The sequence below is a fragment of the Melospiza georgiana genome, chromosome 28 (assembly GCF_028018845.1).
Source record: "Melospiza georgiana isolate bMelGeo1 chromosome 28, bMelGeo1.pri, whole genome shotgun sequence".
Lineage (NCBI taxonomy): Eukaryota > Metazoa > Chordata > Aves > Passeriformes > Passerellidae > Melospiza > Melospiza georgiana.
This window is the reverse complement of record NC_080457.1, coordinates 3118331-3130736: the sequence shown is the minus strand read 5'-3', so window position 1 is coordinate 3130736 and position 12406 is coordinate 3118331. Positions and strand designations below refer to the sequence as shown.

At 51.9% G+C, this 12406-nt stretch overlaps 2 protein-coding genes across 3 annotated transcripts; one reads left to right on the top strand and one right to left on the bottom strand.

Moving 5' to 3' along the window:
* Nucleotides 1–62: 62 nt before the first annotated feature.
* PSME3 (proteasome activator subunit 3) lies at nucleotides 63–6879 on the bottom strand. 2 transcript variants are annotated; one of them, XM_058041926.1, is made up of 11 exons: nucleotides 6774–6879; nucleotides 6218–6250; nucleotides 5848–5910; nucleotides 5325–5429; nucleotides 4995–5043; nucleotides 4318–4430; nucleotides 3796–3864; nucleotides 3514–3581; nucleotides 2593–2647; nucleotides 2335–2421; nucleotides 63–1768 (listed from the first exon to the last, which is right to left on the bottom strand). In XM_058041926.1, exons 1-11 carry the CDS (start codon nucleotides 6813–6815, stop codon nucleotides 1688–1690), a joined length of 765 nt encoding a protein of 254 aa, XP_057897909.1. In that variant the 5' UTR covers nucleotides 6816–6879; the 3' UTR covers nucleotides 63–1687. The 2 variants fall into 2 exon arrangements, with proteins under 2 accessions (XP_057897909.1, XP_057897910.1); XM_058041927.1 differs by lacking the exons at nucleotides 63–1768; nucleotides 2335–2421; nucleotides 2593–2647 and adding an exon at nucleotides 2673–3358.
* Nucleotides 6880–7067: 188 nt separating this feature from the next.
* On the top strand, nucleotides 7068–12038 carry BECN1 (beclin 1). The gene is made up of 10 exons (XM_058041923.1): nucleotides 7068–7206; nucleotides 7292–7499; nucleotides 8113–8203; nucleotides 8461–8597; nucleotides 9481–9675; nucleotides 9843–9989; nucleotides 10466–10615; nucleotides 10714–10774; nucleotides 11226–11368; nucleotides 11648–12038. The coding sequence occupies exons 1-10, from the start codon at nucleotides 7068–7070 to the stop codon at nucleotides 11814–11816; spliced, it is 1440 nt and encodes a 479-aa protein (XP_057897906.1). The 3' UTR covers nucleotides 11817–12038.
* The last annotated feature ends 368 nt before the right edge of the window (nucleotides 12039–12406 follow it).

The following is a 12406-nucleotide window of genomic DNA, read 5'->3' as shown; positions in this document are numbered from 1 at the left end:
AGAACTGGACACTAAACCTGCATGGCCTAAGAGCCCAGCATCACACACAGGGGGCTGCCTTGAAAGAATTCCAAGTACCTCATTTTAATTTCTTGACATGGTAAAAGTTTACATAGGTTCATCTGGCAAAGAAAGCTGAACAAATGAAAAGGAATCAATACAAAGAAACACAAGGGGAAGTGCTGCTCCCAGACAGCAGCTCAACACAGTTGGTTTGTTACTGAATATTTATTAGCGGGAAGACTAAGAGTTGACTTAACTACAAACAACAACAGAAGAGTCTATAGCAAGGGCCAGCAGCCCCCCACACTCTGGGCAAATCCCTGGGAAACCAGCAAGAGACAACATGGCTCTTAGATGTGGAAGCAGAGAAAAAAATAAAACAAACTAAAAACGAAGTAAAAAAAAAAAAAAAAAAAAAAAAAAGGGAAGAAAGTTCATTCCATTTGTCACTGTTGTTACAATGAGATTAACACAACTCTTAAGGCTACTGCACAATAAGAATATACAGGTGTAACAGCGAGACCTGGGAAACAGCAAGGTTCCTGAAACAAATGATTTAACCTTCCCTGATTAAGGGACTTAAGTAGAAATACTATAAATAAGAAAAATTTTGAAGCCTGCAGCGTTATGGGCCCACTTGCCACACACAAAAACTGACGCAGTACAACCAGTCATTTCCAAGGGGGTTTGTAATGGACCACGAAATGTTCTGGCAGCTCGGAGGAGTCACCAGGCACAGGAGTGTGCCCTTTGCAGGGGAAAGACTGCAAGGTCTGCAAGGTACAGGTGGGTATCAGCCACCCTCACCATCAAGCACCAGCTGTGGCAGCCAGCCTGCCCTGCCCAGGCACCAGGAAGCACTGCCAGGGACAGGGGGACTCAGTCTGATCACATGCACAGAGATATTTTAGGATTTTAGCATCAGATCTCCAGCCCCTCCCTTCCCTCAGCCCAGGCAAAAGCAGCCCATGCTGAAGGGGCAACTGGGATGTATGTGAAGGAACATTGGTTTCAGCCAAGGAAGTGGCTCTAGTCAAATGGCAGAAGCCACCTGAGCTCATGACAGCCAGGACAGCACCAGCTCTAGTTCCAAGCATTTGCCTCACGCTCTGCACTGATCCAGGCAGGAGTGGTGAGGCAGAGACCTGTGGGGCAGGCTGAAAGGGAGTGCAGATGGCTCAGTGGCACCAGAGCACAGCTGCCAAGGGGCAGGGGCCCTGGTCAGTGCAGAGCTGGTGGCAGAGGGGCCTGGCCACAGGCAGCAGTGGGGACAGAGCTGCCCTGCTGTGGCACTGCCAGGCTGCCCTTGTGCTGGGCTCTTTGCCCTGTTCCAGAGACCCCAGAGCAGCCACCAGACAAGAGATGGGACAGGACAAGGGCTTGGTCTACAGTGTTGTTCCCACTCAGGTAGGAAGCAAGGCATGAAGGAATGTCCCTGTCTGGCTGCAGCAGCCTCTGGGGCCTCCAGTGCAGCATGGCCTCTGCTACCAGTGACTAGAGGAAGAGGGAGAGCTCCTGAGACCTGAACAAAACCAATCACAAAACTAGGCAAGAATTTCTTTAGAGTTTAACTAAGAATGCAATACTATTTCCAGCCAGTTTCCCATCTCGATAGTCACGTAACAAACCAAGGCAATGACGGTCTTTAGTTGACTGAACAGTTCTCAAGTTCAAACGTTGACACTTAATAGAGGGTCTCAGCATTGCTGCTCCGAGGCCTCTTGATCTTCTCGATGTTTTTAAGGATCATGTCATGCAAAGTGACCTGCAAAAAGGAAGAACAGGACTCAGACAGGAGGCCAAGCATCCAGCTTTCACCATAAGCACTGGCTACCACAGCAGCACCACCCTCAAGCATTGTGTGCAACCACAGACCTGGGTAAGATCACAGAATCACAGAATCACAGAAATTCAAGGCTGGAAGAGACCTGTAAGATCATCAAGTCCAACCCATGTTCTAACTAATTCAACTAGATCATGGCAGCAAGTGCCACATCCAGTCTTTTTTTGAACTCTTCAAGGGATGATGACTCCACCACCTCACTGGGTAGATGATTCCAGATAAGCTAGACCTTACAAAACCAGTATATAAAACACCAAAAACATTCATTCAGAAACCCTAGGATTGGCTTGTACTGTATGAAGAGCTGAGGATCAGATTCCCACAGAGGGGGCACCAATATTTTGCATTACGGCCCTGGAAACATCTGCATCTCTGGGAGATGCTGCAGAAACACCTCACTGGAGGCAAAGTGGGAAGCAGGCAGGCCCAGGGGGAAAGGGGAGAGGAGCAGCAGCAGGAGCACAGTGTGGCTGTGTGCTTTCACTCACATATTGATTTCTCAGCTCTGAAATGATGAGGCGCAGGCTGATGTACTCCTTCTCGTCGATCTCCGTCACGGTGCGCCGATAATCCTCCTGTGGGGCACACACAGCTCAGCCCAGGCTCCCACAGAGCCCCCCAGCCTCAGCTCAATCCTCACAGCATCCCCTCCTCTTCCCCCAGCACCCTCAGCTCAGAAAGGACAGGGACAAAGAGCTCAGAGTCCCAGCATCAACGTGGAAATCTGCACGTGCCCCCTGACTTACCACGTGAGGGTACTTGGCTATTTTGGAAACCAACTTTGCTCTTGTGATATAGTATCTGGCAGGGAAAGAGAGATATTAAAGCTCAGATAAACAGCACCAGGATTATTTTCATGTCCAAGCTGCCCTGCACAACAGCTGGAGGACCCTTCCCAAAACATTCTTTTCCAAGGAGATCCCAAAAAAAAATCCCAATAAAGCTATTTTGGAAACCAAGTTTGCTCTTGTGATATAGTATCTGGCAGGGAAAGAGAGAGATTCAAGCTCAGATAAACAGCACCAGGATTATTTTCATGTCCAAGCTGCCTTGCAAAACAGCTGGAGGACCTTTCCCAAAAATACTCCTCTTCCAAGGAGATCCCAAAAAAAATCTCAAAAAAGCTATTTTGGAAACCAAGTTTGCTCTTGTGATATAGTATCTGGCAGGGAAAGTGAGAGATTAAAGCTCAGATAAATAACCAAGATTACTTTAATATCCAAGCTGCCCTGTAACAACAGCTGGAAGACCTTTCCCAAAAATATTCCTCTTCCAAGGAGATCCCAATAGAGCTATTTTAGAAAACAACTTTGCTCTTGTGATATAGTATCTGGCAGGGAAAGAGAGATATTGAAGCTCAGATAAACAGCACAAGGATTATTTTCAGGTCCAAGCTGCCCTCTAACAACAGCTGGAAGACCTTTCCCAAAAACCTTATTCTTCCAAGGAGATAACAAAAAAGATCCCAATAAAGCTATTTTGGAAACCAACTTTGCTCTTGTGATATAGTATCTGGCAGGGAAAGAGAGATATTAAAGCTCAGATAAACAGCACCAGGATTATTTTCAGGTACAAGCTACCCTCTAAGAACAGCTGGAGGACCTTTCCCAAAATCATTCCTCTTCCAAGGAGATCCCCAAAGAAGAAGTCTGTTCTTGCATGCCCACCTAGAAATCTGGTCCAGGTAAGATGCTGCCTCACTCTCCACAGTCCTAAGCTCAGCAACTGTTTCTTCCTGCAGGGGAGACAAGCAAAGTTAGCTCCTGTAGGCTGCAGCTGGCCTTCGGGGCTCAGGAAGCACTGTCTGCTTCAGCAGCACCACATCAAGTTCAGGTTTGGGTTTTAAAATCTAAGCCAACCCCATGATTGCAGCTGCTGGACATCATGAACTGAAAAATTCAGAGGAACATCAGAGATCCAAGCCCCTGGAGCACAGAGCAGTGCCTTACCTGAATAGAAACACCAAAGTTGTTCCCATCCTCTATCCTGGGAATGAGAAGCTGCACCCACATTTTGACCTGCAGTGGAGAGATCACAGCACTGACCAAAGCCAACACCAGCACAAAGATTTCTCTCAGCAATGTCAGGAGGAGCTCCCAGGACCCTGCCTTTGCAACAGAGCTCATGATCAGCTGCTGCAGGGCCCTTATGAACCTGTAACACCTCCAGGATCACCTCCCACATGGCTGGGATGCCATGCCAGCCAGCACAGGCCCAGCTTCCCATGGAGAGCTCTCCTCACCATGCCACAGGAGTCTGTGCTGGGCAAAAGAAGGGCAAGGCAAAGCCTCATGAGGACTGATATCAGACATCCTTCTCCTTCAGGTGAAGCACAGAGCTCCCCAGGCCCCTGCCAGACAGGACAAAGCCCTGCCTCTCCTCATCTGCAGCACAGAGGGACCTGCTCCTCCCACAGCTCCACCTCTGCAGGAGTGACACCACCCCCCTGCCTCCCCCTGCTCCAGGCTCACCGTATTGCACTTCTCAATGAGCAGCCTGATCTCTGGTTTCACTTTCTCTATGATGTCCACCAGCTGCTGGTTGCTCTTCAGCATCCCATTGGGCATCACAAACACTTTGGTACCTGTGGCACAGACAAACCCTCAGTGCCAGGGGCTCACAGGAGCAGGGATGGACTGAGGGGACACCTGAGCCTCACTCAGCTCCCAGCAAGGCCAGAAAGGGGCTGAGCCAGGCTGTGGGGAAGGGGAAAGGGACATGGCACAAGCAGTGACCACAAGGGGAGGAAAGGAGAGAACACAGAGCAGGATGAGATCGAAGAGCTCGAGGATGCTGAGCACAAAGAGTTTTCCTGGTGCACAAGAAGTTCCAGTCTCAGCTTAATGCAAAGCCTGGAATGTTCTTCCAGACAAAGAGAGGAACTGCACAGATCCTCAGAACCAGGAGACAGCTGCCTCTGTCAGCAGGCCCAGACCCAGCCAGGCACTACTTATGTCAATCAGAGAAGTACTAATTATGCTTCTAGGAGCTGGAAGCTGACTCCTCCACACCAAAACATCTGTAGGTCAGGCTCTGGGCTGCTTGAGCAGCAGCTGCTGTCAAGGCAGGGCAAGTGGGGCTTGCACAATCTGCATCTCCAAGGCTCAGGGGGCAGGCAGCAACACAGGGGACTTGGGGAGTCTCTTACCCTGAAAGGTCTCGTCGTGGTCTTCCAGCTTCCTCTTTTTCATGTTTGGCTAAAATATACAAAATGGTTTACTCACTAACTAGCTGTAAGCTGTAGAATGTTGCAAAGGAAAACAAAAAAAGGAAAACTTAGAGCTCTGCCATGTTCCTGGTTTCTAAACACTCTTCCTTAAATCCCAGGAAGAGCTGCAGAGCTGTGTTACCTCCAGGCTTGAGAGATCAATCTCTAAAGAGATCAGCCTGGTGTTAAACAAGAATATCCCACCCCAGCAGAGAGCAAACCATGCAGTTTGAATGGGAGCTGGGAGCACAGCCAGCACAGTAACCTTACCCCATCCAGTCCATCGTGGCTGTTGGTGAGAAGAATTGGGTCAGGCACTGGGAGGTTCATGTCCGAATGGATCTGAGTCAGATCATGAATATTCAGGATGGGTTCCTGCAAAGTAAAGCACAGTTGTTACCTGATCACGAGCGAGCTAACAAATTCTGCCACACCAAACACAACAAGAGAAAAGATTCAGGCCTCCTTCTTGTCCAACATTAGGATGAATGAAGATAAAGAGCCTGGAAATAGACTGTGGACCCCCCACACCCTGAGTGCCAGGCCATGGTGTCCCTGTGAGAGCCCAGCACTGCCAGGGACAGCCCACTGGGGAGGAAAATAAATGTGAGACATCACACAAAGCAAACTGCACAAGGCAGCACCCCTCCAGAGCCAACAGCACTGCAGCTGCTGCCTCGTGTCCCTGCAGCAAGGGGAGATGCTCAGAAAACAGCCCTGGAGAGACCTGCCACAAGACTTTCAAAATGTAGCTGCAGGTGGAAAAGGATGCAGAGCACAAGGCACACCCTACCTTAAGGAATCCATCGAGTTCTAACAGCTTCTTTGGGAAAAAGTTTGCTACGAGGTCCTCAGCCTGAGAGAGAAAGGAAGAACAAACAGTGATGGGGGAGAAGCCACGTGGCTCCCACCAGCAGGCAAGAACAGCAGGGAAATCATCTGTGCACAAGCAGGAAACAAAGAGAACCCAGTGCTTCCTGCTGCCAGCACCAGACAAAGCCCAGGTGGGATTTAGGAGTTAAGGAGGTTCACAGCAGTGCTGAGGGCATCAGCTGGGTGCTGCCGAGCTTCCAGGGCAGGCTCAGCCCACGGCCGAGTGTGTCACAAAGATAAGGGCAAAAAAAAAAAACAAACCCCATTGCTGCTGGGCCCGTGGCACTCACCTCACTCGTGATCCGCTCCCTGAAGGAGTCAACCTACAGAAGCAAACAGGGACAGTCAGGGCGGCTCCGAACAGCCGGGGCGGCCGCGCTGAGCCCCGCACGACCCTCCCGGCTCGGCTCCCGCTCTCCCGGGGGACCGGGAGGAGCCCGCCAGCACCGAGCGGGGCCGCCCGGGGCGGCTCCATCCGCCCCCCGTGACCCCGGGCGCTGCGGGGAGCCGGGAACCGGGAGGGAAGATGCTCGGATCCTCCGGGCCGCCCCCCGGGGCAGCCGGGCCCGGCTCGGGGGCGGCCGCAGCCCAGCCCCGGCCGCATCTCCGCCCCCCGGCGCTGCAGGGCCGGGCGGGGGTGGAGACACCGGGGGCTCGTCGGGGCGGGCGGGCCGGGCTGGAACGGCCCGGAGGCGCCGTGGGGCGGCCCCAAGCCCGCCCCGCCCCGGGCCGGCGGCGGCAGAGCTCGGTGCGGGCCGGCGGGGCGGAGGCGGCGGCCGAGCGGGGCCGGAGCGGGGCCGGAGCGGGGCCGGGCGGGGCGGGGCGGGCGGCGGGGCCGGGGCGCACCTTGAGCTTCACCTCCGGGTCCACCTTGAGCAGCGAGGCCATGGCGGGTCCGGGCTCGGGGCCGCTCCGCTTCCCCGGGGCCCACACCGGAAATGACCTCACGCCGCGCGCCCGCCAATGCCGCGCGCGCCCGCCGCCCGCGTGACCGGCCCCTACCGCGCACGCGCGCCGCCGCGTCCCGGCCGCTCCAGCGCCGCCCGGGGCGGGGACACCGAAAATGGCGGCGCCGGGACCGCGCCCCCGCCTGCGTCACGTCCGGCGCGCGGCGATGGCGGGGCGCGCGCGGGCGGCGCGATGGAGGCAGCGCGGGCGGGCGGCGGCGGCACCGGCGGCACGGCGCACGTCAGCTTCGTGTGCCAGCGCTGCTGCCAGCCGCTCAAGCTCGACACCTCCTTCAAGGTGCTCGACCGCCTCACCATCCAGGAGCTCACCGGTACCGGGCGCCGTGGGGTGGGGTGGGGTGGGCGGCCGGGGCTCGGGCCTAGGCCTGGGCCTGGCTGACGCCGTCTCTCCCACAGCCCCGCTGGTGAGCGCCGCCCCGGCCAGGCCCGGGGACCTGCACGGAGAGGAGAGCGCCCTCACGGAGGTACGGCGGGGCCGGCGGCGGGGAGCGGCGGCAGCGGCAGCTCCCCCGGGCCTGCCGGTAACGGGGTTTCCTTGCCTCCAGGAAGCTTTCGTGGAGAACCGGCAGGATGGCGTGTCCAGGAGGTTCATCCCGCCTGCCAGGTACAGCCACAACCCTGCCGGCTGGGAGCCTGGGGCAGCCCCTCAGAAATGTCCCCTCACGGGGCTGGGTCACACTGAGCAGCTCCTGTGAGCCCCCAGAGCTGCTCCTGTGGGATCCCCCTGGCTGGGTCACACTGAGCAGCTCCTGTGAGCCCCCAGAGCTGCCCCTGCAGGACCCCCCTGGCTGGGTCACACTGAACAGCTCCTGTGAGCCTCCAGAGCTTCCCCTGTGGGATCCCCCTGGCTGGGACACAAATAACTCCTGTGAGCCCCCAGAGCTTCCCCTGCGGGATCCCCCTGGCTGGGTCACACTGAACAGCTCCTGTGAGCCCCCAGAGCTTCCCCTGCAGGATCCCCCTGGCTGGGTCACAAATAGCTCCTGTGAGCCCCCCGAGCTGCCCCTGCAGGATCCCCCTGGCCCTCGAGCTCCTTTTCAGTTTGAACACAGAGCTGCACCATCCTTGTTGCACTGTGGGTGAGCACAAACCCAGCTGAGCCCCCAAAACACGGGTTGCCCCATCCTCCTGCTCTCCCTTTGCCCTGAGCTAGCCCCAGGTTGTGGTTTGGTGCTGGAGCTGCCTCCCCTCAGAACTTACAACGTGTTCTTTCCAAGAATGATGTCAACAGAAAGTGCCAACAGCTTCACGCTGATCGGGGAGGCCTCGGATGGCGGCACCATGGAAAACCTCAGCAGGAGACTGAAGGCAAGTGGGGCACGAGCTGGCACACTCAGATCCTTGGGAATGGAGCTTCAGTTTTTCCTGATGCTCTGCAAAACTAAACTGCAAAGTTTCCCATAGCATTTGTCTTCCAGGGGCTTGGTTGTGGAGTAGTTGAGCAGAGATGGATTATTTTAATGAGTATTTGGCCTGCAAAGAGGATTCCTGCTAACTGAAGCTGCTGAGAAGCAGCAGGCAGCTGCCTGAGGTTTCACTTGCACTGATGTGAGCCCTTCCTCCAGGTCACTGGAGACCTCTTTGACATCATGTCTGGGCAGACAGACGTGGATCACCCCCTGTGTGAGGAATGCACAGACACTCTGCTGGACCAGCTGGACACACAGCTCAACATCACAGAGAACGAGTGCCAGAACTACAAGTGAGTGATGCAGAGGTGGCAGAGCTGCTGTGGCTTGAGGCACAATCAGTGTGGATGATTTATTGAAAACATGGATGTTGATCTAGTACTGATATCCAAGTGTGATGGACCAAAACTCTCTAACAGAGTTAGAAAGTCTATGTTTATTTTGAGATAACTCCCAAATACACACCACAATTTACAGGTGATTACAGAGCCCTTTTATCTGTACAAATATTGAATACCCAAAATACAAATAAATATTCATAACTTTGGTACATCCCAGTCCCTGCTCTGTATGGTAATTAGGTCAAAAGCTATTAAGCATGGTAATTAGTTCAAAAGCTATTAAGCATGAGTAGTTTGTTCCTTGAAATGGGTCAGGAGTCCCAGAGTGAGGAAGTAAATGAAGTCTTCCTCATTCTGACCTTTCTACCTTTTCAATGCAAGTATGACAAATGAACCCTTGGTAGAACTCCCATTCCTCATCTTCAGGTGGTTTCAGAACAGAGGAGGCCCAAAATCGTCTTATGTTCCTAAAAACAATTGTCTTATGTTCCTAAAAACAATTGTCTTATGTTCCTAAAAACAATTGTCTTATGTTCCTAAAAGCTATTTATCAGTTTCCATATTCTTCATTATAAACCCAGCTAAACAAACATTGTATTGACAGGCAATCATTTATTAATTAACTACTAACTCTTTGCTTCATCAAGGCGTACCCATTTATTTTAATTAACTCCAATAAAACTTATCTCTAACTAAAATCTTAGCTCCTCTAAAATCTGTAAATTCCTTAAAGTTTATGTCTCGTGGAGAGCTCAGGATTGCCAAGAGCTGCAGGGGCTGCCAGTGCAGGACTTCCTGGGATACCTGTCCTGGCAATCCTGTTGTTCTCCTCTAGGAGATGCCTGGAGATTCTGGAGCAGATGAACGAGGATGACAAAGAGAAGCTGCAGACAGAGCTGAAGGAGCTGGCACTGGAGGAGGAGCGGCTGATCCAGGAGCTGGAGGATGTGGAGAAGAACCGCAAGATTGTGGCTGAGGACTTTGAGAAAGTCAGGGCAGAGGCTGAGCGGCTGGAGCAGGAGGAGGCTCAGTGAGTGGCAGGGCTTGGAGGCAAAAAATAAATGAGAAATTTGTAAATGTGCCTGAATGCCAGTAGTTCTCTCTGTGCATAAAAAGAGAGACCAAAGTGGCCTGCAGAGCTGTCACTCTGAGGTAGAAGCCAGCCCTCAGCACTTCTTGTCCTGTTTGTGCTCAAAGGTACCAGAAGGAATACTGTGAGTTCAAGAGGCAGCAGCTGGAGCTGGATGATGAGCTGAAGAGTGTGGACAACCAAATGCGCTATGCCCAGATGCAGCTGGACAAACTAAAGAAAACCAACGTGTTCAATGCCACCTTTCACATCTGGTAATGTGGACATTGGGATATTACATCCATTTTCTTGGAATCTGCAGTGTGAAGGTTTTGAAGGCACTGCATTTGATAGGAAAGGTGCAAGCCAGCTCACAGTTACCTCCCAGCAAAGCAGTGAGTGCCACCTGTCGGGAGTGGCAGCTGAGGAAAGTGTGCCAGGCTGTGGGAGTGGGAAATGGCTCCTTTGTAACACTTTGGCAACCCCTGTGCCAGCCAGCAGTGACACTGGCATTGGGGATCACAGAGCAGGCAGCTTGGAGAGGCTGGCTGGGGGTTTTTGTTGTGCTTTTGTGACAAAAAGACAGCAAGTGTTTGGTGTTTACATACACTTGTTAAGAATAGCCCCAAACCCTCCTTGTGCTTGGCTGGCACTGTGTGTGCTGTGCTCTTAGGACACAGCCCCTATTTGGTTATCAGGCCGTGAGCTTTTCCCAGCCTAGCACATTTATTTATAATTCTCCTTATCACAGGCACAGTGGGCAGTTTGGCACAATAAATAACTTCAGGCTTGGCCGCCTCCCCAGCGTTCCTGTGGAGTGGAACGAGATCAACGCTGCCTGGGGGCAGACTGTGCTGCTGCTGCATGCCCTGGCCAACAAAATGGGCCTGAAGTTCCAGAGGTACCTGCAAAACCACCCACAGGTCATTCATGGCCCAGAGGAGGACAGGCAGACTCAGGTGCCTGTGAATTCTGTGAATTCTGTCTCCTTTTTTTCAGATACCGCCTTGTCCCCTATGGCAACCACTCCTATTTGGAGTCCCTCACAGACAAATCCAAGGTAAGGGATCCTGTACAAAGCATGGGACATTGATCTTGAGTGCCAGAGCCCTGGTCACACTGGGGATGCAGGAAAAGCTTGGTCTCTGTGGATTTGGAGTCCAGCAAAGCTGGCTGCCCCAGCTCCTCCAGCATGGTGACATCTCACGTCCTGTATGAAGCCACTGGTGCTGCCAGCCAGCAGTAGAACTGTTGAATGACACACCTGGCCAGAGGCAGAGGCATGTTTTGGGGTGATTGGCAGGTAGATTGCATGATTTGGGGTTGCTGGAAGTCAGGAAAATATGCCTGCACATGGTAGGGACTTGCACAAAACCAAGTCACACTTGCCCTGTGCCACAAGCCATTTCTCAGCATCCCATGATAAATTTAGGCATCACATGAGGTTAAAAAGCTGCAGTGACCATATCAAAACAAGTGCTTGGTGTTCCTGATACAAATCTCTCTTCCAGGAGCTTCCCCTGTACTGCTCTGGAGGCCTGAGGTTCTTCTGGGACAATAAGTTTGATCATGCCATGGTGGCATTCCTGGACTGTGTGCAGCAGTTCAAAGAGGAAGTGGAGAAAGGTGAAACTCGGTTTTGTTTGCCTTACAGGTGAGTGTTGCCACAAAATGTCAAATTCAATCCTGTGTGCTCTTCCTAGCATTGTTTCAGCCCTGATTTTTCAGAAATTATCTGCAATTCTTTATGATGTGTTTGATAGTTTCATGGAAACTTAAAAGCCAGCCCCTTGGGTGGAGTCCTGAGGCTTGCTCAGATCTCTTTAAAAACAGGATAGTGTTATTGTCAGATTTAAAATGTAGTGCTTGGTGTCATACTGAGGTTAAATGCTTGCATTAGGAATACACTAATTAAAGCTTGTGTGTGATACAGGATGGACGTGGAGAAAGGAAAGATTGAAGACACAGGTGGCAGTGGTGGCTCTTATTCAATTAAAACACAATTTAACTCTGAAGAGCAGTGGACAAAAGCACTAAAATTCATGTTAACTAACCTGAAATGGGGCCTGGCCTGGGTCTCATCCCAATTCTATAACAAGTAACTGTGATCAGAACTTGGCCTGGCAGCCATGGAGTGTCTGCATTGTGTTGGAGAAAGGCAAATGAAGATATCTCTTAACATTAACCAGTACAAAATGTTTACAATACCAAAAATCCACAAGACACTTTATTTACAATGCCATTATTACAAGTAGTTTGTAGAAAAGCAATATGCAAAATTGTATTGTTGAGTTGAACAGAATAAAACCTAGCTATTAAATGGATTCTAAACTGTTATTTTTGGGGTTTATGGCCATGCACATAAATCCTTGTCAAATGAGCATCAGTTTGAAGCTGCTCTGTTACAGCTAATGCAAGGTTGGAAAAGCAGGACATGACAAACACAAGGAATAATGTGGGAAATCTGCCAGAACTCTGCCTGCTCATTAAAGAATTTAAAATAAAATATTTTCTAAGTCATATCAGCATTTCTTTGTGCTGCTGAACTTAAAAAGGTTTGAGACCATTACAACACTGTAATCCCTCCTGCAGGCTGTTCCTGCACAGGGCAGTGCTGAGGAAACAATGAAATTATTCCAGGTGTTTCCAGCCAGCAGTGCCTGGCACAGCACAGACCCCTGGCACTGGCAGG